Genomic DNA, 27,990 nt, shown 5'->3' with positions numbered 1-27,990 from the left:
TTTGATAAAAGTCGACTTCAAGGCACACAAGTGAAAGTGTGAACGACGCTTTCCGTCGTTTCTATCGTCTCTCATGTGATTCAGTGCAACAGTCGTGACTTCAATATCTAGAATATTATGGATCAATGCTGCAAACGAAAAATTTCAAACGATTACAGCAAGAAACGCAGCTTTTAGAATCGCACAAATCTATTATTCAATACATCACATAACCGGAGGTTGGCAATGTAGTAGTCATTGATGGTATTCAAATGTAAGCGGTATCAATTTCTAAAGCATAATAATAGTGCTTGTAGTAGAAGCAGAGAAATGATGGTCTCCGAAGCAATACAGTATGCAGCCTGTACAGTAAATGAAAAATCTGCTATTAAACAGGAATGTTCTATGTAGACTAGGGTGAAAGATTTACAGATTTGTTTCCAAAGATGAACCAACGAAGTGTCGAGGCTTCCACAGAGGATACTACAGTGGCGGGACGAATGCACCATTCCAAGTCGTAAATAAAGTGTGCCTGTTTCCTTTGTTCAAATGTAAACGGATTGTTACTAGTAGAAGTACACAGAAGCCACGGGGTAACCATGATTTCTAATCATAATCGATCACATTGATTGCCATATATCTGGAACAAATGTTCACTGGGTCTTAATTGAATGATTCATTTCTGACCATTATCACAGGGACACAAGCATCATGTCCATTGTACACATTTAGGAGAAAATTTGACGGTTAATACTAAATAATACTGGCCAATGCAGCCTCGCTCACATTGTGGCGGCTGCTAGGACTGGTCAATATCTCGCACATGAGCAGTTGGATTTAGAGTCCAATATGCTATTACCACCTTGTATAGTATTACAACAATGAACAATGAATTGAAGTTTAAATAACCACCTGTTTTGTGCCTACAAGGATAATGATGCCAGCCAGGGGCAATTCATGATATATTTTTATTTCTGGACAATAAGAATTTTCTACCACTTTTAGCACGTCGGGACGGTAGAGGTAGATCAATACATCAACACACCACACACCCTGAGAGTGTCAAAGTAGTGACTGATGGTATTCGAATGCAGGCAGAATATTTCAATTCATGCGCACTAACCAGTTGAGGTATCAATTCCTAAAGCATACCAAAAGTACTTGTAGTGGAATTTGATGATGATGGTATCAGAAGCACAACAGCAAGCAGTCCGAACAACAAATGCATTTTCGCGCCCAGAGCAGAATAATACTGGCAACGGAAACAGGTGAAATACTTGAAAATTCATCTGTTCCGCTCAAACCAGTCTGAATTGAATTTTAATTATTGTTAATACGGAGCATAATATCCACTAGGCCAGTGGCTCTCACACTTTTTGACCTTGCGGCACACTTTGAAAATAAAAAATAGTTCGCGGCACATTAGCACACAGGTTCTGAAATTTTTTGGGGCTTACGGCACCTGAGAACTACCAGAATAAGTAGCAGCACCTACAGTCGTACAGAGGTGCTCTCTGATGAAGTACTTCTACCTTTTCGGAGCACTAAAGTCGGATTTGCTCTGCTTCGAAGAATAAATTACACTATCTGCGCTTCCATGCGAGGTTTAGATTTTTTTGCGATTACCTCTGCTACCACATAACTTGTCTGATGCGATCTTGTAGAAACTTCGGTCTGCTCTTGTATACTATTTCATAAAATTTGTTCGACAATAAACTCCGACTACTACCGCATTGTTGATGTAATTAGTCGATGTAATTAGCCATTGAGTCACAGACGAATCCAGAGGATACCAAACACATTTCCACGCGGATCGTGTATAGCACGCATGAGGATAGCAATGCCTCAATAGTTCTACTGGCACGGGCAGTCACCAGCAGTTCAATTATAGTTTAAAAAAAGCCGGAATATTCCCCTCGAAGGCGGGGTAATTTGTTAACTGAGATGATGTGATCAAGTTTACTTCACACTTATCAGCTTTGTTGCCCGTAACATAACGTTGCGCTCTGCGCCTATACATTTTACCGGGAGTGCTGGCGCGTTACTTGACAATCGCAATGTCGATGTCTATTGTTTGTCATTCAAATTTTAAACGCGAACATTAATTCGAAAGCGGTTCATATCTCGCTGGTGATTAGGAGGACAATGAGGATTTGAAAACTGCATTGTCATACAGGTGACGCCATGTCTGCTCTTCTCTGCGTTCAATCAACGAACTGTGCAAAACTGAATTCAGCTTTCCAGGCACGCGATATTTAGTGTATGGCGAATTAACGGGGGATGTCGATTGCGTGGATGACAGCAATTTTGATTTGTCAAATGTAAAAACTTCATATCGAGCCCGTTTCTGATTATTGATCATTTGCTACAGACTAGAACTATTTTGCACATAATTTTGAAATTCCAAATAAATCTCTCGTGGCACCCTTGCGAGACGTAGATGGCACACTCATGTGCCGTGGCACACCGGTTGAGAACCAGAATGCTCACCCGGATGAAAGCAACTAAGTTTATGAAACCTAGCCTATACTGCAAAGATCAGTCTTGACTGAATCGTTCAATGAAGTGTCAAATCTTGATTGTCCGACAATCCATGAAGTGCAAAATTATGCACAATAGAGAAGGCTTTTCAACGATGCACTTCCACATATATCAAACTCATACTTTCGTGTGGATCAAGTTGTGTCTTCTCAAGTTGGACTTGTCAGCAACAGATTTCCCACATACTTTACACTGGTATTTAATTCCCATATGGATGTCATAATGAATTTTTAATCCACGCTTTCGCACAAAATTTTTCCCGCATATATCGCACTGGTACTCTTTTGTATCTATTTGAGCCATCTTCACGAGTACTTCAATGTGCGACCTGTGACAGACTGATTTACCGCAAATGCCGCACTTGTGTTCTTTCTCGTCGCTGTGAATCGAATAATGTCTTTTTAGTTGATCTTTTCGTCTGACACATTTTCCACATATATGACAGTTGTAATATTTCGCTCCGGCATGAATCAAACAATGTTTTTTCAAATTACCTTTTGTTACAAAACCTTTACCGCATATAGAACACCCAAACTCTCTCACTCCATCATGAAATTTAATGTGAATTCTCAGTTCAGATTTTGCGTTAAATGATTTCCCGCATACATCACACTTATAATCTTTGATTCCTACGTGGGCGGAAGAATGATATTGTAGCTCGGACCTTCTCAGAAATCTTTTAGCGCAGATGTGGCATTCATATTCTTTCAATTCAGCGTGAATTTTCATGTGATTTCTCATGTCATGTTTGTCGATGAATGGTCTTGCACATATATCGCACTCAAACTCTTTAAATCCGACGTGAAATTTCATGTGCTTGTTCATGTTGGATTTATTGCTGAATTTCTTCCCGCAAACCTCACATTTGTAGTCTTTCTTTCCCGTGTGTAATGAAGAATGACCAACTAGATGAGAACTTAGCAAAAACCTTTTGCCACATATTTCACATTCGAACTCTTTTACACCAGTGTGAATTTTCATATGGCATCCCATATAAGACTTGCTGCTGAATCCTTTTCCGCAGACCTCACAAATATGCTCATAAGAAACGTCACGACGTTGCGAATAGTCTCCGTCATTTCCGACTTGGCATGATGACTTTCCCGCTGCGACGTTCATACGATTCAATACAGCAGCCATCACTTTAATATCGCGAATAATATTCTATAATGCTGTGTGCAGAAATTAACACTCTTGTTGAATTCTCTGTTGGTTGACTAAAAAAAAGTCAACTATCCGGCTCAGGTCCCGAAATAGCCGCCGAAGCGTTACTTCAGTGCTGATTTACTGTATCTCAGTCGAATTTTACCGTATATATAACCGAAATTCACAAAAAAAGAGGACGTTTGGGGTCCTTCGAGGATACTTTCAAAAAAGAGGGCGAATCCTCTTAAAAGAGGACGCATGGTACCCTATGATTACAGCATCAAAACCATTTTCAGAGCACTTAAGATCATTATTTATTACACAATATACCGAGGAGTGACAATGAAGTCATTGTTGCTATTCAAGTAAAAGTGTAGCCAATACCACGAATTTCTACTCGAAGAGATGTCAAAATAGGAGACAAATTATGACCTGACAGGCACTCAACTGAGCGGTTTGAACAACAATTGTATCTTAGCGTCCAGAGTTGAAAAAATAATGAAGTAATTTTCGAAATAATGATCTGAAGAGATGATACCGAATCTGCATGCCATGAATTTTGCTGACGACTGAGATGCTAATCTATTTCAACGCTAATTCTCATTGGATGAAGTTTACAAAGTAAAAAGTATGTGGTTTCTCTCATAGACGCCGACTTTTATTTTTACATGGGGTGGCTAGCCAAAAAAAAGAGAGGGTTCAACTTGACCATGGTAGCATTAATTTATTAGGGTTGAGTTCAAGTACATGTGTAAATGCCGATAATCATATTAATGCGAAGTTATACGTATACGCGTAAGCTCCCCAGCGGGTGCCGTCAATTAGCGATTCCTCATAATCATTTCAATATCAATTCAACAACACGAACTCGAACAATTAAATACGCAACCTCGGTCGCGACGAATTATGCAACAAATCAATATGATGAAGTCTGTTGTGGAATCTGTTCTGTAATAGAATCAATTTGAGGTGATCGATCAAGGCCTGTCCCATCTTTTTATAACTCGGCCCCAACACACTTCTTCTGATGTTTTAATATTAGCGCTTATCGATTACCGGTACGCCCGTTCGTGACCAATTGCACATTTTGTATGGGATGGCCGCCACCCCTGAACTTGGCACCTCTGGCTTTGATAACAAAGACTGAAAATTACGTACAAAATGCAGCGCTACGTCGTGATGAAATACATACCTAATCCATCAAAGTGAATGATAAATACCCATAAGCCAACGCTCAATTTTGAAAACATCTCATAATCCCAATGTGAATTTGAAAGAAAATACATCTTCCCTATGGGAGCACGAATCATGCTTACACTTGAATCTGTCTTAAGTAGCGTGTTGTCAATGGCTATTGGTACCATAGCAATCCAAAGATGTTACCGACGTCAAACACATTTAAAAATCGTGATTGTGTAATGTAGAATGTATCATCAAATTAGACTTTTGAAAAAAACTTTTTGATAAAACCTTTTCCCACATATTTCGCATTCAAACTCTTTCAATCCTGCGTGAATTTTCATGTGTCTTCTCATATAGCCTAGCATTTGTTAATGAAGGGTTTCCCACATATTTCACACTCGAAGTCTGTGACTCCAGTGTGGCATTTCATGTGGAGTCCCATGTTTGATTTGCTGCTGAATCCTTTTCCGCAGACCTCACAAATATTTACACTAGAGACATCACGAGGTTGCGAAGTAGCTCCGTCACTTCCAACTCGGTAGGAAGAAGTTGTAGCTGTGACGTGATTCACGTGATTCAATGCAGCAGTCGCAACTTGAATATCTAGAATATTATGGATTATTGCTGCAAACAAAAGATTTCAAACAATTAGGGCAAGAAAAGGAGATTTTAGAGCAGCAGAAATTCACTACAAAACACATACCAAACCAGAAGGTTGTCAAGGGGTGATTGATGGTGTTCAAATGCAAATACAATTTTTGAAGTCACCGCACTAACCAGTGGAGGCATTGATTTTTAAAGCATAATAAAAGTACTTGCAGTAGAAGCAAAAAATAATAGTATCAGAAGCACAGCAGTAAGCAGTCTGAACGATAAATACATTTTCGCGCCCAGAGCAGAATAATACTGGCAACGAAAATTGGTGCAATATTCAAAAAGTCATGTGTTCCGATCATGCCAGTCTACATGGTATTGTTGTTGAGAAAGTTTAATCATGATCTGGATGCGAACCTATTTAAGTACTACTTTCTTTTTGACAAAATCAATCACAAGAAAAGTAAGTTAAGTAGGCCTAGTTTTTTCTCTAAAATTGTTCAAGTAGTCAACACGCAGAGAGTCGGAAGTTACAATTCATTGGAAGTTCGATCAAGGATGTTAGGATTGATGAAAAAATCTGCTATTAAAGAGGAATGTACAATTGTACATGTACAATTTAGAGTAGGCCTAGAACATTCCAAGGTTGGTTTCCAAACACAAACCTCTAAAATATCAAGGTTCGCATAATTCAAACCAAAGAGCAGAAAGTTGCGTTTCCCTTTTTCGAATTTAAACTGATTTTTACGAGTATTACCAGAACATAGCAGATATCGGGAAATCGAGATTTTTAAACCTATTTCATCACATATATGCAATGATGCCCCCTGTCTGGAACACAGCTCTCAAATGTTTACTGGGTCTTAATTGTTAAATTCTTTTCTGACGTTATCACAGAGTACACAAGCATCATCTCCATTGTACATATTTAGGATAAAATTTGAGCAGTAAACACTAATAGATATTGGCCTATGCAGCCTTACACACATTGCGGTGGCGACTACGGCTGGTCAATATGTCACGCCTCAGCTATTGGATTTAGAGACAAGTATTAAGACTCGAGTCTAATATTCTCTTACCATCTGGGTATGGTATGGCATCACAACAGTAACAATGAATTGAAAATTTCAAATATCTATCTTTTTGCGACCACAAGGGAATTGATACCAGGTAAATGCCATCCACAATATTTTGTTCATTTCTGGACCCGACCTATTTTCTAGTGCTTTGCGGCAGTATTGCGGATCGGCGGTTGAGAATAACCGAACTAAAAGAATAGACAAATGAACATCGCGATGTAAAAAAAAGAGGAGTGCACACTGGATGAAAAGTAAAAGATGATGACATGAAAGAACAGATTACAAAAAGAGGTGGTATGTGTCGGAAGCGGAGATCGATATGAAAAGAAGGTGTTAAAATGTCTTCGAAATCAGACACTCACCTGGCCAAGGCGATGTAAAAAAAGAGGCATGCACACTAGATTGAAACTAAAAGATGATAACATAAAAGGGCAGGTGACAAAAAGAGATGGTATGTTTCGGCAGGCGAGATCGATAAACTAGAGAGCTAACTACCTAGTATTGATTCAGTAGAAATTATTTGTATTTCGACTTGAATGTGAACATGTGCTCGATGACTGCCGGATAGCCGGCGAGATACTGTTCCGAACTGCAGGTCCGGCATAATTGATCGAGCGATACTCTTTTTATTGCATGATAAAAAAAAAACCATCACAATGTATGGCAGTATCATTGTAGGTCGACAGTTGTAAATACAGGGCATACTATAATTCAAAATAAGATCGTGGTTTCATACTGCATTTCAATGTATAAAAGCTTAAGCAGCATCCTCAATATTTTTTAATGCAAATCTCATTGCCATTTGAGGCAATGCTGTGCTTTGAACACTACTTCAAAGAGTCATTATGCTCGATGCTCGATTCGGATTGTTCTCAAACGATAGAGTCCAGCCCGAGTTCCCACAATGTGATATGTACGGATATCATTTCTACTGACCAGAACGTTCACTCAGATAAACGACACTAAATTTATGACAGCTATAATGCAAAGATCGGTCTTGACTGAATCGTTCCATAAACTGTCGAATCTTAATTGCCCGTCAATTCCATGAAGTGCAAAATTAATGCACCATGGAAAAGGCTTTTCAACGACACAGTTCCACATATATCACACTCATACTTTCGTGTGGATCATGTTGTGTCTTCCCAAGTTGGATTTGGCAGTGAAAGATTTCCTACATACTTTACACTGGTATTTCATTCCCATATGGATGGCATAATGAATTTTCAACCCTTGCTTTCGCACAAAACCTTTCCCACATATATCGCACTCAAACTCTTTCGTATCTCTGTGAACCATCTTCACATGTACTTTAATGGACGACCTGTGACAAAATGCTTTACCGCAAATGTCGCACTTGTGTTCTTTCTCGTCGCTGTGAATCGAATAATGTGCTTTCAATTGACCCTTTTGTCTGAAGCCTTTCCCACATATATAACAGTTGTAATATTTCGCTCCGGTATGAGTCAAACAATGTCTTTCCAAATTACTTTTCGCTACAAAACCTTTACCGCATATAGAACACCCAAACTCTTTCACTCCCTCATGGAATTTAATGTGAACTCTCAGTTTAGATTTTCTGTTGAACGTTTTCCCGCATGCATCACACATATAATCTTTGATTCCTATGTGCGTAGAAAAATGATATTGTAGCTCGGACCTTCTCAGAAATCTTCTAGCGCAGATGTCACATTTAAATTCTTTCAACGTGGCGTGAATTTTCATGTGACTTTCCATGTCATGTTTGTTGATGAATGGTTTTGCACATATATTGCACTCAAACTCTTTAAATCCGACGTGATATTTCATGTGCTTGTTCATGTTGGATTTATAGCTGAAGGACTTCCCGCAAACATCACATTTATAGTCTTTCGTTCCCGTGTGTAATAAAGAATGGCCAATTAGGTGGGAACTTTGCAAAAACCTTTTGCCACATATTTCGCACTCGAACTCTTTAACACCAGTGTGAATTCTCATATGGAGTCCCATGTAAGACTTGCTGCTGAATCCTTTTCCGCAGACCTCACAAATATTTTCATAAGAAACATCACGACGTTGCGAATGGTCTCCGTCATTTCCGACTTGGCATGAAGACTTTCCCGCTGCGACGTTCATGCGAGTCAATACAGCAGCCATGATTATATTATCGCGAATAATATCCTTTAATGCTGTGTGCAGAAATTTTCTCTGTTGGTTGGCTAAAAAAAAGTCAACGTTCCAGCTCAGGTCCCGAAGTAGCCGCAGAAGCGTTACTACTTCAGTGCTGATTTACTGTATCTAAGTCGAATTTTACCATATATTTAACCAAAATTCTCAATAAGGAGGACGTTCGGGCGTCCTTGGAGGATACTTTCAAAAAATAGGGCGAATCCTCTTTAAAAAGACATATGGTACCCTATGATTACAGCATCAAAACCATTTTCAGAGCACTAAAGATCATAATTTATTACACAATAGACCCAGAAGCGAAAATGAAGTCCATGGTGGTATTCAAGTCAAAGTGAAGCCAATACCACGAATTTCTACTCAATGAGATGTCAAAATAGCAGACAAATTACGGAATATGTAGCACTCAACAAAGCGGTCTGAACAATAATTGTATCTTAGCGGCCAGAGATGAAAGAATAATGGGCTAATTTTCGAAATAATGATCTGAAGAGATGATACCGAATGTGCATGTCATGAATTTTGATGACGACTGAGATGCTAAACTATTTGAACGCTACTTCTCATTGGATGAAATTTACAAAGTATAAGTATATGCTTGCTCTCATAGACGACGACTTTTATTTTTACATGGGGTGGCAAGCCGAAAAAAAGAGAAGGTTCAAATTAACCATGGTAGCATTAATTTATTAGGGTTGAGTTTGAGTACATGTGTGAATGCCGATAATCATATTAATGCGAAGTTATACGTATACGCGTAAGCTCCCCAGCGGGTGCCGTCAATTAGCGATTCCTCATAATCATTTCAATATCAACTATTCAACAACACGAACTCGAACAATTAGATACGCAACCTCGGTCACGATGAATTATTTCACAAATCAATATGATGAAGTGTGTTGTGGAATCTGTTCTGTAATAGAACCAATTTGTGGTGATCAAGGCCTGTCCCATCTTTTTATAACTCGGCCCCAACACACTTCTTCTGATGTTTTAATATTAGCGCTTATCGATTACCGGTACGCCCGTTCGTGACCAATTGCACATTTTGTATGGGATGGCCGCCACCCCGGAACTTGGCACCTCTGGCTTTGATAACAAAGACTAAAAATTACGTACAAAATGCAGCGCTACGCCGTGATGAAATACATACCTAATCCACCAAAGTGAATGATAAATACCCATAAGCCAACGCTTAATTTTGAAAACATCTCATAATCCCACTGTGAATTTGAAAGAAAATACATCTTCCCTATGGGAGCACGAATCATGCTTACACTTGAATCTGTCTTAAGTAGCGTGTTGTCAATGGCAATTGGTACCATAGCATTCCAAAGATGTTACCGACGTCAAACACATTTCAAAATCGTGATTGTGTAATGTAAAACGCATTATCAAATGAGACTTTTGATAAAACCTTTTCCCACATATTTCACACTCAAACTCTTTCAATCCTGTGTGAATTGTCATGTGTCTTCTCATATAGCATTTGTTAATGAAGGGTTTCCCACATATTTCATACTCAAAGTCTGTCACTCCAGTGTGGCATTTCATGTGGAGTCCCATGTTTGATTGGCTGCTGAATCCTTTTCCGCAGACCTCACAAATATTTACACTGGAGACATCACGAGGTTGCCAAGTAGCTCCGTCACTTCCGACTCGGTAGGAAGAAGTTGTAGCTGTGACGTGATTCACGTGATTCAATGCAGCAGTCGCAACTTGAATATCTAGAATATTATGGATTATTGCTGCAAACAAAAGATTTCAAACAATTAGAGCAAGAGAAGTAGATTTTAGAACTGCAGAAGTTCACTACTAAACACATCTTAAACCAGAAAGTTGTCAAGGGGTGATTGATGGTATTCAAATGTATATAAAATTTTTGAACTCAACGCACTAACCAGTGGAGGCATTGATTTTTAAACCATGATAAAAGTACTCGCAGTAGAAGCAAAAAATAATGGTATCAGAAGGACAGCAGCAAGCAGTCTGAACGATAAATACATTTTCGCGCCCAGAGCAGAATAATACTGGCAACGAAAATTGGTGCAATATTCAAAAAATCATATGTTCTGATCATGCAAGTCTACATGGTATTGTCGTTGCGAAAGTTTAATCATGATATGGATGCGAACCTATTTAAATAATACTTTCTTCTTGACAAAATCAATCACAAGAAAAGTAAGTAAGTAGGCCTAGATTTTTTCTGTAAAATTGTTCAAGTAGTCAATACGCAGAGTGTCGAAAGTTAGATATTAGGATTGATGAAAAAATGTACTATCAGAGAGGAATGTACATGTACCGTAATTTTCCGAATGTAGTGCGCCCCCATGTATAATACGCACCCTTAAAATGGCGTGTAAATTCTGGGAAAAAAATCCTGTACCCATGTATAGTACGCACCCTGCATTTCAGTACATGAATGGTTGTGTTTTAGTACACGATGTTGTTCTGTTTTGCGATGTCACTGTCGAACAATCATGACATAACCATCGTTAATCATAATACAATTACCGCCATTGTCTTTAAACGAGAGTAGATAGTAGCCAAAGCCTGCGACGGGATAGTTCAGGCTAGCGATACGCGACATCTTGCGCACCAGGCCTATTACAATTACAGATGCGATTGCTCATGTCAACGGCTATGTCGAGCGCACCAGTCAAGTTGGAGATTCCACTGATTACGCAAGTGATTATAACTAGCGCACATGGCCTCTTGTGTATGCGATTGTTAAGACCTGTCAAAGACGCGATGAATTAGCAAGGATTGTCGCGAACGCTTGTAGCAATCACAATCAGCGACCTAATTTGGCTCGCGTACAAACGGCAAACTAACTCAGCGAGAGATCGCGTGCTGTGCAGACGCTCTCATTAATTGGCAACACGCTTTCCGTTAATTGGCAACACGCTTCTCTATTTGGAAGTGCGTTACACTCTATAATACGAATTACTGGTACGATGGCCAGAGGTGATGTGCAATTGGGAACAAACATGAAGAAAGGTGTGATTTCGAGTTTTGGATCGAGGGAGATTTTTTTCAAAACTTGCTGTACCCATGCTGCACCCACCTATTTTAGGACAAAAAATCATTAAAATTTTGCGCATCATAGATGGAAAATTACAGTACTGTACAATGTAGAGTAGGCCTAGAACATTTCAACGTTGGTTTCCAAACACAAATTTCTGAAAGTTCAAGGTTCGCTCAATACATACCAAAGAGAGCAGAACGTTGTGTTTCCCTTCAATTTGAACTAATTTTTACGAATATTGCCAGAAGATACCAGATATCGGGAAATTGTTATTTTTAAACCTATTTCATCACATATATACAATGATGCCCCAGTCTGAAACACAGCTCTCAAATATTTACTGGGTCTCGAAGATCTTTATGATCATATCACCGGTACCAGTCAATACCGATACCGAAGCACTGTTTGTCTGTTGCATATTTATACTTTCATTTTGCCGCCATCGGTTGACGAAATAAAAATCTCTCTCTCTCTTTACTGGGTCTTAATTGTTAAATTCTTTTCTGGCGTTATCACAGAGTACACAAGCATCATGTCCATTGTACATATTTAGGATAAAATTTGAGCAGCAAATACTAAATAGATACTGGTCTATGCAGCCTCACTCACATTGTCGTGGCGACTAGGGCTGGTCAATATCTCATGCCTCAGCTATTGGATTTACAGACAAGTATTAAGACTCGAGTCCAATATTCTCTTACCACCTGGGCATGGCATCCCAACGGTAACAATGAATTGAAACGTGTCAATATTGATCATTTTGCGACCGCAAGGAAATTGATGCCAGTAAAATGCCATCCACAATATTGTTTATTTCAGGACTCTACCTATTTTCTAGCGCTTTGTGGCAGTATTACGTGTCGATCACTTGCTATGGACCAGGCCGTTCCGCGGATTGGCGGTTGAAAATAACTGAAGAAATAATAGACAAATGGCCAAGGGGATGCAAAAAAGGAGGCATAAACACTGGATGAAAAGTAAAATATGATGACATGAAAGGACAGGTTACAAAAAGAGATGATATGTGTCGGAAGGCGGGATCGATATGAGAGGAAGGTGTGAAAACGTCTTCAAAATCAGACACCCACCTGGGCAAGGCGATGTAAAAAGGAGGCATGCACACTGGATGAAAACTGAATGATGATAACATAAAAGGGCAGGTGACAAAAAGAGATGATATGTTTCGGAGGCAAGATCGACAAAAAGGTCCGATGAACTAGAGGGCTAACTACCTAGTATTGATTCATTAGAAATAGTTTGTATTTCGACTTGAGTGTGCAGTGTGCACATGTGCCCGATGACTGTCAGATAGCCGGCGAGATACTGTTCCACACTGCAGGTCCGGCATATTTGATAGATCCATGATCTTCATTGTTGCACGATGTAAAAAGCCATCGCGATGTATGACAGTATCATTGCAGTTCGACAGTTGTAAATACAGGACATACTATAATTCAAAGGAAGATCAGGGTTTCATACTGCATTTCCATGTATAGCAGTCTATATATAAGCAGTATCCTCCAACAGTATGGATATTTGGAAAGTTAAAATGTGTACTTTAATGCGACCACATAACGAATTGAACATTCTATACCCTTCCTGGCGAGAAATTGGTATTTTCTTATACCAATTTTATTGCGCTTTTAGACAATGGTGTACTTTGATCACTACTTCAAAGAAATTTTCTTTCTACTAGCTTGCATACCATAGTGCTAGATATTTTGGATGCTGTAATACGACTGGTCAACGTTGCAAGGCTTAAACGATGGAGAGGAATGTCAAAACTCGAAAAAATCGTCTCTAAAAGACGGCTCAAATCATTATAATCAATGCTCGGTTTGGATTGTTCTCTAACAAAAGAGTCCAGCCAGAGTTCCCACAGCGTGCCGCGATATGTATGGATATCACTTCTACTGACCAGATGATTCACTCGGATGAAAGCAAGTCACAAAGCTGCACTACATATTGACGTTTTTAACGTCGCCAAATGAATCAACTGGGGCAATCAAATGATATAGTAATCCCCTAAAATCAATATCTTCCGTCGCTTAGCCAACAATTTTGACGTCGACTTGCAAGGAATATAAGCTTACTCCTAACGGTCTAGGCCAGACCGGGAATGTATTCGGCGTCTGAGTATTGCTATTGCTTGATATTGAGCAGAGTGTAAAATGGGTTTCTATACTTGCTACCGATACTACCCCATTATAAGTATACAGCAGTAGCCAACACCCCCATCGCACGGATTTTTTTTATAATACAATAAACATATGAAATCAAGATTGACCAGGCACGCCTGCGAGATTTTTTACATCAGACCACGACATTTATTTCATTGATTGGTTGAATAAGCATCATTCGCTCACTACCTGCATGCTACATGTAGTGTATTTCGCTCTGGATGTTGAGTGATTGCGGGTCAAGCACACAGCAGAGAGTCCCTGAATAGTCACAAACGGAAAGCTGGATATTTCGAGCAAACTTTTGTAAGAAAGCAAGTTTGAGATTGAGTTTGAGATTTGAGATTGGCAGGTGCATGCCCATTTGGTGATGATTTTTTATGCTGCCTACGTACGCCTTGCATAGCCTGGTGCGAAGTTGAAATGTAAATAATTTCAACCAAAGATGGTATAATGATGTGACAAATGGTAATCTATGAAAGAGGTTCACAGTGCATAACCTACCAAGGTTCGTTTGTGAACGTGAACCTTTAAATTTCTGAGGTTCACACACAGAACGCGAACGTGAACCTCACGTTCACACCATCCCTAATACACACCCCCTATTTTAGGTCGAAAAATCGGTAAAATTTCGCGCATTATATATGGAAAATTACGGTATTGCACTGTTGCTTCGACGGGATTCTTCTTGTGTCTACAAGTTTAAATTGATATTGAATCGTCTCCCATATAATTATTTTCTAACCAATACTTTTTCACATAACATTTTCTGGATATATCACACTCATGCTCATGCTCAGCATTGTTCATGTGTACTTCAATGCATGATCTCCAACGGAATCCCTTACCGCAAATGTGACATGTATATTCCTTTTTATTGGTATGAGTCGCGAAATGTTGTTTGACTGCAGATATCAGTCTGAAGCCTTTTCTGCAAATATTGCACTCATATTCCTTCTTGTCGGTATGAGTCAAATAATGACGTTTGAGATGATGGTTCCGTACAAAATTCTTTCCGCATACATGACAGTTGTAATTTTTCGCTCCAGTATGAATCAAATAGTGGCTTCTCAAATTACTTTCCATTACAAAAGCTTTGCCGCACACATCACACCCGAACTCCTTCACTCCATGAAATTTGCAGTGGATTCCAAGTGCAGATTTGGTGATGAATGATTTCCCGCATACATCACATTGATAGTTTTTTATTCCCATGTGGGCGAAAAAATGACATTTTAGCTCATTTCTTTCCACAAATCTTTCACCGCATATGTCACATTCAAACTTTTTCAATTCGACGTGAATTTTCATATGATTTTTCATTTGATGCTTGGTGTTGAATGGTTTCGCACATATGTCACACTCAAACTCTTTCAATTCGACGTGAATTTTCATGTGATTTCTCATTTGATGTTTGTTGATGAATGGTTTCGCACATATATCACACACAAACTCTTTAAACCCGACGTGAAGTTTCATGTGATTTCTCATATTGGATTTATTGCTGAATGGCTTCTCACATACATCACATATTAGTTGAAACCTTTGAACAGAACTTTGCCCGCAAATGTTGATCATGGCTTGAATCCGGTATGACTTTCCATGTGTTTTGTCATGCTCGAATTGTCAATGAAGGGTTTCACACATATATAGCATTCGAATTATTTAAATTCGATATGAATGTTCATGTGTTGATTCATATTGGATTCGTAGGTAAATGACTTTCCGCATACCTCACACTTGTAATCTTTCTTTCCTGTGTGGACTGGAGTATGAATAAGGAGGTGAGACCTCTGCATAAATCTTTTCCCGCATATGTCACACTCAAATTCCTTGTCTCCTGTGTGAGTTTTCATATGGAACCCCATACTAAACTTCATGGTAAATCCTTTTCCGCAGATCTCACAGGTATTTTCCCTGAAGTCTTCATCACGTTGTGAATCGGATGCACAATTCCTTACTCGGCACAAAGAATTTAGTTCTGTCACATCCATATGATTCAATACAACAGCCTTTTCTTTAACGTCACGGTAAGTAGGATCAAAGATAATATGGATTATTACATAGTGCTAAAATTTTTAAAGGTATATGGGATGAAATGTACGTTTCGAAATCACAGAAGTTCACAATACGATACACAGCATAGGCGGATATGCAAAACTAATTGAAGCAGAATGATGGTCTTGGATTGCTGGTAAACAAGTAGGAGGTAAACAAATACTGTGAATTTCTACTCAATTACAAGTGGAAGTAGATTTTCCAAGCCATGCCAAAACTACAGGAAGGTACATGAGAAAGATGGTAGTGTGTCAAGTACTTAGTGAAGAGTGGCCTGTAATCATTGTTGGTACACAAGTAGAAGTACAAGCAATAATGTGAATTTCCACTCAACTGCAAGTGGATGTCACAATTTCAATACAAGCACGGAATGAATGATGCCAATGACAATAGGTGAGATCGGTGCAAAATCTGTCAAAATCACACTACAAAAGCCTATATCGCATAAATGTGATGCAATTTCACTCATGACAGTGATAAGAAGTTAGGTAACTAGGTATTCAACTTGAAAAAGTCAACATCGAGAAAGGGAACAAGTTAAGCTGCTGATAGAAGGGGATGTAGTATTCATATAGAGTATGCGTACAAGTTACAATTCGGGAGTCCGTGCGTTTCCCTCCAAATTTACCTGTATGTTCATTGTTCAGTGGTCACGAATATTATCAGAATAATTTGGTGTTTCAATGGTGGCCTTTGTCATGGAATCACACATAATGATCAAAACCTTTAATCAAGAAACAGATCAATTTTAACGGAATGTAATTTGGTAATTATAAATGACATGTAAAATAAGGTCAGTGTAGTGAAATGACACAAGAAATAAACGCATTGGTAACGTTTTGGGTATCATATAGATTGAAGTCCAGGTAGTATCTCAAACAATCTTTCAAGTACGTATTGCGAATTTTTACTCATTTACAAGTAAAAGTAGCAATTGGAAAAAAAGAGCAGTGGAAAGATTACGGTGTGATAAGTACTAATTATGTAGTCCTCATACCTAAATGCATATTCGAGATTGAGGCGGACTTGAGAAACCTGTATCTTTTGAAATATTGAACAGTGCGATCATAAATAGTCTACGTCATAATTTCATTGTTCATATTCAGGGCAAAATTTAAGCAGATTCAGCGGCTGTGGCTGGGTAAACTAGAGTACCTAAGTATTCGATTACGAAACGAATATAAACTTTGAATCAAATATTCCGGTATGACTTATTAGGCTATATAGCAGCATATAGCAACAGAAATAATGACTTAGAACATTTGAATATGCATTTTCTTGGGGCGTTAGGGAAAATTATGCTAACTATATTTCATCCAAAGTAATCTCATATTTCTAGACTAAAACTATGTTATAGTACTTCGTGTCAAATGTGAGGGTCGATAAAATGTTGCTTGCAAAATTTTTTATTAGAATAATTCATAATAAGCAGCTTTTCAAATGACATATCATCACTGTTTGATACTCAATATAGGCCTAGTTAGAAGAAGTCAAATTAGACGTTGTTGGTAATCAAGCAGAAGTAGAGCCGATACCATGGATTTCTACTTAAGTACAAAAAATTTAGCAAATTACAAATCATGGCAAACCTATTTGGAGTAAAACACAAGGGTTTGAAAGTAGGCTACACAAGTAAGCATTCTGTATAAGAAGATGCATCGCCGAGACCAGCAAGGAACAAATAGTGGAGAATAAAATAGCACTGTAATTGTAATTAACGAAAAAATATTCTGTCACATTCATATTACGGTTTTCATCAAACAGCTGTCATAGAATTTCATCCAATAAAATTTCACTCCAGTCACTAGGTCGTCAACTGATTTTTCACAAAAAAAATTTCCTCATATATTGCACTTTTACTTCCGCATGAAATTCTGTTACGTCTACAAGTCTAATTCTTAACACTGGTAGACCTATTTCGTTTACGCGTGCATGGAATAATGATTTTCTAACCAAAACTTTCTCACAACACCTTTTCCGCATATATCCCACTCGTACTATTTTGCTCCAGGTGGACCATCATCATGTGTACATCAATGTATGATCTCCAACGAAATTCCTTACCGCAAATGTCACACGTATATTTTTTCTTGTGCATATGGCTGGAAAAAGGACGTTTCAGTTCAAAATTTCGTCGAAAGCCTCTTCCGCAAATGTCGCATTCATATTCCTTCTGGTCGGTATGTGTCAAATATTGATGTTTAAGATTACATTTCAATGCAAAACCGTTCCGACATATATGACATTTGTAATATTTCAAATAACTATTTGTGACAAAACATATACCGCATACACGACACTCAAGTTCTTTCTCTCCGTCATGGAATTTCACGTGTATTTTCAGTTCAGATTTTGTGGTAAATAATTTCCCACATACATTGCACTTATAGTCTTCTATTCTTGTGGGTGGAAGAATGATCTTTTAGCTTAGACCTTCTCACAAATCTTTTCCGCATATGTCACATTCGAACTCTTTCAATTCATCATGTGAGCTACCTCCTGATGTTTGTTGATGAATGGTTTCACACAGATATCACACGCAAATGCTTTAAATCCGGCGTGAAGTTTCATGTGATTTCTTATGTTCGATTTATGGCTGAATAGCTTCTCACATACATCACACTTGTAGTCTTTCTTTCCCGTGTGGTATGGAGAATGAAGAACTAGATGAGACCGCCGCAAAAACTTCTTCCCGCATATGTCACACGCAAAGTTTTTGTTACCTATGGCGTCCGAAATGAGATTTGCTTTTGAATCTTTTTCCACAGACCTCACAAATATTTTCTCTGGAGCCGCCATAGCGTTTTGAATCGACTCCACCAGGTATTATTACTCATGCAGGATTTTTTTCTGTGACGTCGACATGATCCAATACAACACGCTTGACATCCAGTGATAAATATTAACAATAATGTGGTTTATGATAAAGTGCTAAAAAAAGATTAGAGCATGAAAAGCAGCTTTTCAAATAACAGAAGTTGATCATTCGCTACAAAGCATAGCCAAAGGTGGCAAAAACAATCTTTCACAAGGCGAATTTATATCATTGGAAATTTTTTCATTTTTTCAAGGTAAAGTAACAATTTTCAAAGCATTCCAAGACTAATTGAAGCACGATGATGGTGTGAAGTCATCAACAAAGTAGTCATTGTTGGTACACAAATAGTCGTACCACCAATATTGTGAATTTATACTCTAATGAAAGTGGAAGTAGCAATGTCCAAAGCATGCCAAAACTAACACACATAAAAGAGCAATAGAAAGATTAGTGTGTGGCAAATACGCAAATGAGTAGTCTGAATAACAACATGCATCTTTGTGACCAGGGCGGAATTTCAAAACGTGTATGCAAATGCAGAGTCTACATCAGGGGTGTCAAACTCAAATTGCGTCGCGGGCCGGATTCAACTTGAGATCAATCCAGGCCGGACCAATTATACGACTTCAAATGTTACCTCATGCCCATGTTTTTCACTTGAATAGGGTACTGTTCTAGCAATACCTTTATTCGCGAATAATGGAATTGGCACCTAAACGGTGATTGACAGACATGAACCGCTAAACGAGTGGCTCTAATGACGATATATGTTGGCATATTTCTATGCTCTCTTGGATTCAGTCAAAATCTGACGTCAGCCCTGCCTATGCGTTGTGAGGAATACATGAGATTTAACCATAAACTCTGACATTTGAATGTGGTGTACCATTATTAAATTGCGATTCGGGTTTCTCTGGCCGCCGGGGACCTTTTGAGTCAAAAGTGGCACAGCAGTACGACCACAGATTCGAATAATATTTTTGTGTAACTTATTTATTCTCCGTGTAACCCGCATATAATGATTCCATAGAGGCGTTTTCGCCTCTGCGAATAAACACTTTTTGATTGATTCTTCCAGAAAACTGGGAGCTCGGTGTGCGCTTTTTTACTTTCTCAAAATTCGGCGTCAATGTCACTGACCTGTTCCTGATGGTAACTAGAATGAAACCGCATCACCGCAGTTGCATTGAATATAACGAGACCCATGAACAAATTGAACAAGCATGCTCGACATTTGCTGGGTTGAAGGATTATTTAATGAAAGTATTTCTTATGCGTCAACATTTGTTGTAAATTTGCTGAATGAATCAAGCCTTTTTCAAACTACTCAAGATAACTTCGGGGGCCAGATGAAATCATGAAATAATCTGGCGTGCCGTATGTTTGAAACTCCTGGTCTACATCAAAACTTCATTGTTCACATGAAGGACAAAATTCAATCAGGTGCAGCAGCTATGGCTGGGTAAAATAGAGTAATCAAGTGATTGAATTCGATCACGAGTATCAACTTTGAATCAAATATTCCGGTAGGGCTTATTATGCAACAAAATTAGGACAGTAACAATGACTTGAAACGTTTGAATATCCACCCTTTTGTGCTTAAAGTGAAATGATGCTAGTTACACTTCATCCAAAATAATTTCATATTTGTAGGCTACTGATGTTATCGCACTGTGTGTCAGGGCGAAGGGCGATCATTGCAAAAATTCTCAATGGATCAAATGATGAAAAGCAGGTTTTCAAATCAGAGAAGATCACAGCTTGATACACAACATACCATGACACTCCTATTACCGTAATTTTTCAAGTATATTACACAAAAGTCGGAAGGGAGGGTGCGTGTTATGTATGGGTATGTACAACTACTCTCAATTAAAAAAACTCCCTCAAAATAAAAAATTGATATCACACCTTTCTTTTTATTTGTTGTCAATCGTGCAGCACAGTCAGTAATTCATATAATCAGTGTTAGGCGCTGCCAATTAGCAAGAAGCATGTTGCCAATCAGCGAGATTTGTGTGTGTAGCACAACAGCACGCAATCTCCTGTTGAGTTGGCTTGTTATTTGTATGCAAGCAAAAAATCGCATCTAGAGCAGGCCAGGTATCCAAGATATAATGGCTGGCCAAAACACTCTCATTTGCAACAGGCCTGGTTACGCTCGCCTGAACAATTGCATTCACAATAGGCCTAGTGAGCAAAATGTCTTCGCTGGCCGGATCTATCGCGTCTCGTGCCTCGCATGCTTTGGCTCCAATCAATCACAGTTTAGAGCAGTGGTTCCCAAACTTTTTCGGTGTGAGGGCCAAATTTAGAATTTCAGAGTACGGTCGGGGCCGCATGAATACTACGGCTATGAAACGGACCCAAACAGTCGCCATGGCTATTTCGGAGTAGTTTTATTGCCCTGGCGAGATTTCAAAACTTACACTGTTTACCGCTACTTATCTGCTGCATTGGGTGTGCGTTGAGTGAATCAGTTTTTCTTGCCTAAACGCGCTAAGCGCGAGAAATTTCTTTAGTTTCATGACTGAATCGGTCAATATGATCGGGAATTGCATGTATTGCTATCAATTTTCATCCTGTCTCTGTTCACGTAATCTGATTTATCGGTATAGAGCTGAGTGAGGTGTGTTTGAAGAGGTATAGACCCCCTCAATAGTAATTAAACATCTCCGGGGGTATACCCGTTGGCAGGAACGTAACAGCACTTTGTCAGGACCCCGGGCTCGCATAGGGTGATAAACTGATCTCGCATCACGTTGTTCGCTTTTGCCACGAAATTAAAATTGTATTGTTTAGTGAGAAAGCGCGATGCGCGAATATTTCGATAATTCATGATAGAATCGGTGAATAAGATCGGGAATTGCATGAAAAAGTTGCATAAATTTTCAAAAAATACTTTATAATTTATGCTAATTCACGAAATAATTTTGGGCCCCCTTCGAGCTCGGACCCCATCAATTGGGGGGTTTGGGGTGCGGCAGTTATAGGACTACCACTTATGCTGCTTTTAGCCGGCTAAGCAGTATGCATCTCGGCGTATTCAACCGTGAGTCACGTGTTGCACATCTAGTGATTCTTTCAAAGTGTCCTCAGAGGACGCCCAAATGTCTTCTTTTTGAGGATTTTGATTACATATAAGGCCAAATGCGACTGATATACATTAAGTCAGCACTGTAGGAACGCTACGGCGACTATTTCGGGAGCTGGACCGGAAAGTTGACCTTTTTTTCAGTCAACCACCTGTTAATGTGAAAGAAAAACTGTATTTTACAGGAGTTGAGCCTCTTTTTCTTTTTTATTCAAGCGACCACAAAGTGCAAAAATTTAACATTTTTTCAGGATTTTCCTCCGGTTTTCAAAGTTATCAATACCTATTTATATCTATAGCTGCTGCTCGTTCAACTTGAAAGTTAGGGCACATTGCATTGAAACAGTAGTAACGTAACGTTAGCAGTCTATACTCACAACTTTCCTGCAATTCTATCATTAACAACTACAGAGGCCAAGCCAAGCAAGAGTTTTTATAAATTTCATTTTTTGTCATAAATCGATTTCTTAATATATTTTTGGGGCCGCAAGAAGGCTATGTGGGGGCCGCACTTGGGAATCACTGGTTTAGAGACAATGCGGTTAAGTGTATAACAATTAGCAATCATGATATCGTCATGTTTTAACAGTGTCATTGCTAAACAGAATGACATCGAATCGCCACGAGCAGACTTCAACGTTCGTTATCGACCTCCGTTAATACTAAAATATAACCATCACTGGTAACTTATCAAATGCGCAAGTTCGTCAACATGAGAATCTTGTATAATCAGCATTTATGTATGTACTGCTCGTGCAGGGTGCGTACTATATATGAGTAAAGTAAAGCCCTTTTCCCAGAATCTACATGTCATTTTCAGGATGTGTATTATACATAGAGGAGTATCATACATGAAAAGTTACGGTTCTCGGAAGAAGTCAAATTAGTTGCTGCTGGTATTCAAGCAAAGTAGAGCCAATACCACGAATTTCTACTCAACTACCAGAAAAAGTTGCATTTTACACATCATGTCTGTGTTCGTAGATACATCTTCAAGACCATCAAGGAATGAATAATGGCAATGAAAATAGCACTGCCGGTGCAATTAACGAAAAAATATTCTGTCACATTCATATTAGATTCTTCATCAAATGCAATTTCACTAACGACAGTGATACTAATCTGCTTCAGTAGTTTGGTAACAGTTACTTATACAAAATCTTTTCCGCATGTATCGCACTTCTACTTTCGCATGAATCTTGCTGTGTCTTCAAGTTTAATTTGACATTGAATCGTGTCACACATACTTAATAATTTTCTAACTAAGACTTGTCTCAAAACTTTCACACATATATCACACTTGTACTATTTTGCTTCCGCAAGTGAGCCTTCTTTATGTCTACTTCAATGTATAATCTCCAACGGAATTCCTCACCTCAAATGTCACATGCATGTTCATTTTTTGTTGGTACGAGTTCAGAAATGACGTTTCAATTCAAACTTTTGTCCGAAGCCTCTTCCGCAAATGTCGCACTCATATTACTTCTTGTCAGCATGAGTCAAATAATGATGTACGAGATGAGATTTCTGTCCAAAACTCTTTCCGCATATATGACATTCATGATTTTTCACCCCAGTATGTATCAAATAATGACATTTCAGATTAGCTTTTAGTCCAAAGCGCTTCCCGCATATATGACATTCGTAATCTTTCGCTCCGGTATGAACCAAATCATGTCTTCTCAAATGACTTTTTGTTAGAAAACCTTTTCCGCACACACCGCACCCAAACTTTTTCACTTCATGAAATTTCAAGTGACTTCTCCGTTCAGACTTCGTGATGAATGTTTTCCCGCATACATCACATTGATAGTTTTTGATTCCCATGTGGGCGGAATAATGATATTCTAGCTGAGGCCGTTCCACAAATCTTTTACCGCATATGTTACATTCAAATTCCTTCAATTTGACATGAACTTTCATGTGATTTGTCATGTTACGTTTGTAAAAAAATGGTTTCGCACATATATCGCACTTCAACTCTTTCAATCCGATATGAATTTTCATGTGATTTCTCATGTGAGATTTTGTGCTGAATGGCTTGTCGCATACATCGCACTCATAGTCTTTTATTCCAGCGTGGGTGGGAAAATGATATTTTAGCTCAGATCTTTTCATAAATCTTTTCCCGCATATCTCGCATTCAAACTCTTTGAATTCAACATGAATTTTCATGTGAGCAATCATCTGATGTTTGCTGATGAATAATTTCCCACATACATCACACTTATGGTCTTTTATTCCTGTGTGGGTGGAAGAATGATATTTTAGATGGGACCTTCTCACAAAATTTTTTCCGCATATGTCGCATTCAAACTCTTTGAATTCAGCATGGATTTTCATGTGATCTATCATCTGATGTTTGTTGATGAATGGTTTCGCACATATATTGCACGAAAACTCTTCAAATCCGATGTGACGTTTCATGTGATATCTAATATTCGATTTTTTGCTGAATGGTTTCTCGCATACATCACACTTGCAGTTTTTCTTACCCGTGTGGAATGGAGAATGAAGAACTAGGTGTGACCACTGAAAAAACTTCTTCCTGCATATGTCACACTCAAAGTTTTTCCTACCCAAGTGAATTTTCATATGGCGTCCGACAGAAGATTTCCTTTTGAATCCTTTTCCACAGACCTCACAAATATTTTTACCGGAGACGCCATGACGTTTTGAATCGGCTCCGCCAGTTACTACAGCACATGCAGGATTTGTTTTTGTGACGTCCATATGATTCAATACAACAGCTTTTTCCTCAACAAGGCAGTGATAAATATTAAAAATAATGTGGTTTATGATGAAGTTCTAAAAAATACTACAGCGTGAAAAGCAGCTTTTCAAATCGCAGAAGTTGACTATTCGCTAAAAAGCATAGCCAAAGGTGGTCAAAACAATCTTTCACAAGAACTTATATCGTTGTGAATTTTTTCATATTTTCAAGTTAAAATAGCAATTTTCAAAGCATTCCAAGACTAATTGAAGCACAATGATGGTACGAAGTGATCAACAAAGTAGTCATTGTTGGCACACAAATAGTCGTACCACCAATATTGTGAATTTATACTCTACTAAAATTGGAAGTAGCAATGTCCAAAGAATGACGAAACTGTTGCATATAAAAGAGCAGTTGAAATATTCGGGTGTGACAAGTACGCAAATGTGTAGTCTGAATAGCTACATGCATCTTTGTGACCAAGACGGAATTTCAAATCGTTTATGCACATGCAGAGTCTATATCAGTGCTGTCAAACTCAAATTGCGTCGCGGACCGGATTCAACTTGCGATCGCTCGCGGGCCGGACCAATTATACGACTCTAAATGTTTCCTCATGCCCATGTTTTTACTTGAACAGGGTACTGTTCTAGAAATACGATTTTTGCGAATAATAGAATTGGCACCAAAACCGTGATTGGCAGACATGATCAACTAAAACAGTGGCGCTAACGGCGATATAAGTTGGATTCAGTCGAATGCGTATGTGTTGTGAGGAATACGTGAGATTCAACCATGAACTCTGACATTTGAATGTGGTGTGCCGTTATTAAATCGGGATTCGGGTGTCTCTGCACGCCGGGGACCTTTTGTGTCAGAAGTGGCACAGCAGTACGACCACAGATTCTTATAATATTTTTGTGTAACTTATATATTCTCCGTGTAACCCGTATATAATGATTAATGATCTAATCCTACAAATAGACTGAAAAATACACATTAGCAAACACTGTGAGTAAATTTTGAAAATATCTCACAATCCAAATGTGGATTTGAAAAGGAAATAGCGTACATCTTTCATACGGGTGCATAAATCACGCTTGCTCTCGAATCCGCCTCTAGTAGCATGCTCTTACCCCTTTTGAAATCGGGTCAGTTTTCGCGAAACTGACCATCACTTTTCAAATTCATACCGTGACCTCACCGAGACTTGAATCTGGTCTGTTCCAGTTTAAAAGTGGGCGGAGTATAGCTCTCTACCGTTTCCGCCATCGATCGGCACCCCATGACATGTCTAGTTTTTTTTATAGGACTAAATAAACAAAACATTTCTCTAAAAAATCTCTCTCTCTATCTCATTTTCCAATGCATTCCCCCAGGATGGCGCCTGAGAATTAAAAATGATGCTTCAGTGCGTAGCCGCCGTTGCCAGGTTTCGAACAAGCCGTCAACCATGGCCGTTAACCGCGCGGCTCTCCAGATATCGGAAAATCCAAAATACATGAAAAATTTACATATGGGCGTGGTCAGTGAGTGGTCATAATGGTCAAGTTCAAGATAAATACCAAATCGGACCCCTAACGTCCAGTTTATTGCCTGAATCAACGCAGAATACTTTCTCTTGTCATACCCAACCATTTGCATCCATAGTAAACCAGTTTATGACTCATATTCCGTCACAAACTTGGACTTGAACTTGAATATGTTCTTGAAAATCACCGAAGCGTGACCACAATTACCAAACCCCTCAGAAAACATCCCACAACAAGGTTTGATGTTTGAAACGGTGAAAAATTACACAGAATACCGTACAAGTCCACTTCCGATGTTCTGGCAGAATTGCTGACTATATTCCCCACTCGGAAAATATCTGGAAATTTTGCGTGATAACCACTTTTTTATGCATGCGTATTTTCGGCCAAACACCTCATGTAAGATCGTCGGTACGCGAAAATTGACATGTCTTATACCTTCGAATTAGGTATCATATAAATCAGAAGATTGCTAGCTTTTCGTACAGACCAATATGAGGCCTCTAGGACGTATACGAGCCAAGATATGACCAGATGAAGTTGGCCGAAGCCACCAGAGGCCCCAGATTTCAAAAGGGTTAATGGTTATTGCCATCACAAAATTCAAAGCTGTGGCAGACGTCAAATACATTTTCAACAATTGTGCAACAATCGTTTCAGTGTTACCACAACTTGATTTGCCTAACATCACTTCTACTGTTCAAAATGGTGCCATATATCTCCCGCGTTTACTGCGAGAACACTATTTTACTTCGCATCAATATAGATGTGTTTTTTCGAGTTGGATTTGTAATTGAATGATTTATCATACACTTTGCATTGGTATTTCACCAAAAGTGGATGACATATTGGTTTTTAAGGCGAGCTTTCCCGCATATATTGCACTCATACTCTTTTGCTTTACCACAAATGTCGTACTTGTGTTCTTTCACGTGGGTGTGAATCTAATAATCACATTTCAATTGACCCTTTTGTCTAAAACTTTTTCCGCATATATGACAGTCGTCATTTTTGGCTCTGGCATGTATCATAAATTGTTTCTCCAAATCCTATTTTGTTACACCACCTTTATTACATATACTGCACTCAAACTCATTCACAACTTCATGAATTTGCATGTGTTCTCTCACAACGGATTTGTTGACAAATCGTTTTCCACATACATCACACTTATGTTTTTTTTAATTCTTGTATTGGAGGTAAAATGAGATCTCATGTGGGACATAAGTGACATGCACATATATTGCACTCAAACTCTTTAAATCCAATGTTAATTTTCATGTGTCTTCTCATGTCGGACTTGATGCGGAACGGTTTCCTGCACCGATCGCAAGTATTGTCTTTCATTTCCATATGGAAATCAACAGTTGAGGCCGACCTTTGTGCATATCTTATCCCACATATATCACATCCAAACGTTTTTACTCCAGTGTGACTTATCATATGGCGTTCCATGTAAGACTTACATTTGAATCCTTTTCCGCAGACTTCGCAAATAATTTCGCTGCAGCTATCATGATGTTGTGAATGAGCTATGCCATTTCTTACTCGGCAAGAAGAATTTGTGCCTGTGACATTCATAAGATTAAATACAACAGCCTTTTCTTTAACGTCGCCGTGAAAAAATGTGCTATTAAAGAGGAATGTACCTGTCCTGTACAATATAGAGTAGGCCTAGAACATCCAAACGTTGGTTTCCAAACACAAACCTCTGAAATATCAAGGTTCGCACAATACATACCAAAAGTAGCAGAACGTTGTGTTTTCCTTCTTCATATTTAAACGGATTTTTCGAATATTACCAGAACATAGCAGATATATAGGGAAATCGTTATTTTTAAACCTATTTCGTCACATATATGCAATGATGCCCCCTG

General features: G+C 38.7%; 3 protein-coding genes across 3 annotated transcripts; all 3 read right to left on the bottom strand.

Annotated features, from left to right (window-relative positions):
* Window positions 1–128: 128 nt before the first annotated feature.
* LOC145441559 (uncharacterized) lies at window positions 129–9,997 on the bottom strand. Its single transcript, XM_080319459.1, has 2 exons — window positions 7,638–9,997; window positions 129–3,684 (listed from the first exon to the last, which is right to left on the bottom strand). The coding sequence occupies exons 1-2, from the start codon at window positions 8,655–8,657 to the stop codon at window positions 2,638–2,640; spliced, it is 2,067 nt and encodes a 688-aa protein (XP_080175585.1). The 5' UTR covers window positions 8,658–9,997; the 3' UTR covers window positions 129–2,637.
* LOC145435492 (uncharacterized) lies at window positions 5,453–15,559 on the bottom strand. Its single transcript, XM_080312771.1, has 2 exons — window positions 12,543–15,559; window positions 5,453–6,654 (listed from the first exon to the last, which is right to left on the bottom strand). The coding sequence occupies exon 1, from the start codon at window positions 15,471–15,473 to the stop codon at window positions 14,598–14,600; it is 876 nt and encodes a 291-aa protein (XP_080168897.1). The 5' UTR covers window positions 15,474–15,559; the 3' UTR covers window positions 5,453–6,654; window positions 12,543–14,597.
* LOC145441553 (uncharacterized) lies at window positions 15,557–27,868 on the bottom strand. The gene is made up of 2 exons (XM_080319448.1): window positions 23,348–27,868; window positions 15,557–15,964 (listed from the first exon to the last, which is right to left on the bottom strand). The coding sequence occupies exons 1-2, from the start codon at window positions 24,596–24,598 to the stop codon at window positions 15,557–15,559; spliced, it is 1,659 nt and encodes a 552-aa protein (XP_080175574.1). The 5' UTR covers window positions 24,599–27,868.
* Window positions 27,869–27,990: the final 122 nt, after the last annotated feature.

This window comes from Botryllus schlosseri, chromosome 1 (assembly GCF_051294905.1).
Source record: "Botryllus schlosseri isolate E-star chromosome 1, Bs_hap1, whole genome shotgun sequence".
NCBI lineage: Eukaryota > Metazoa > Chordata > Ascidiacea > Stolidobranchia > Styelidae > Botryllus > Botryllus schlosseri.
This window is presented reverse-complemented; position numbering and strand designations above follow the sequence as displayed.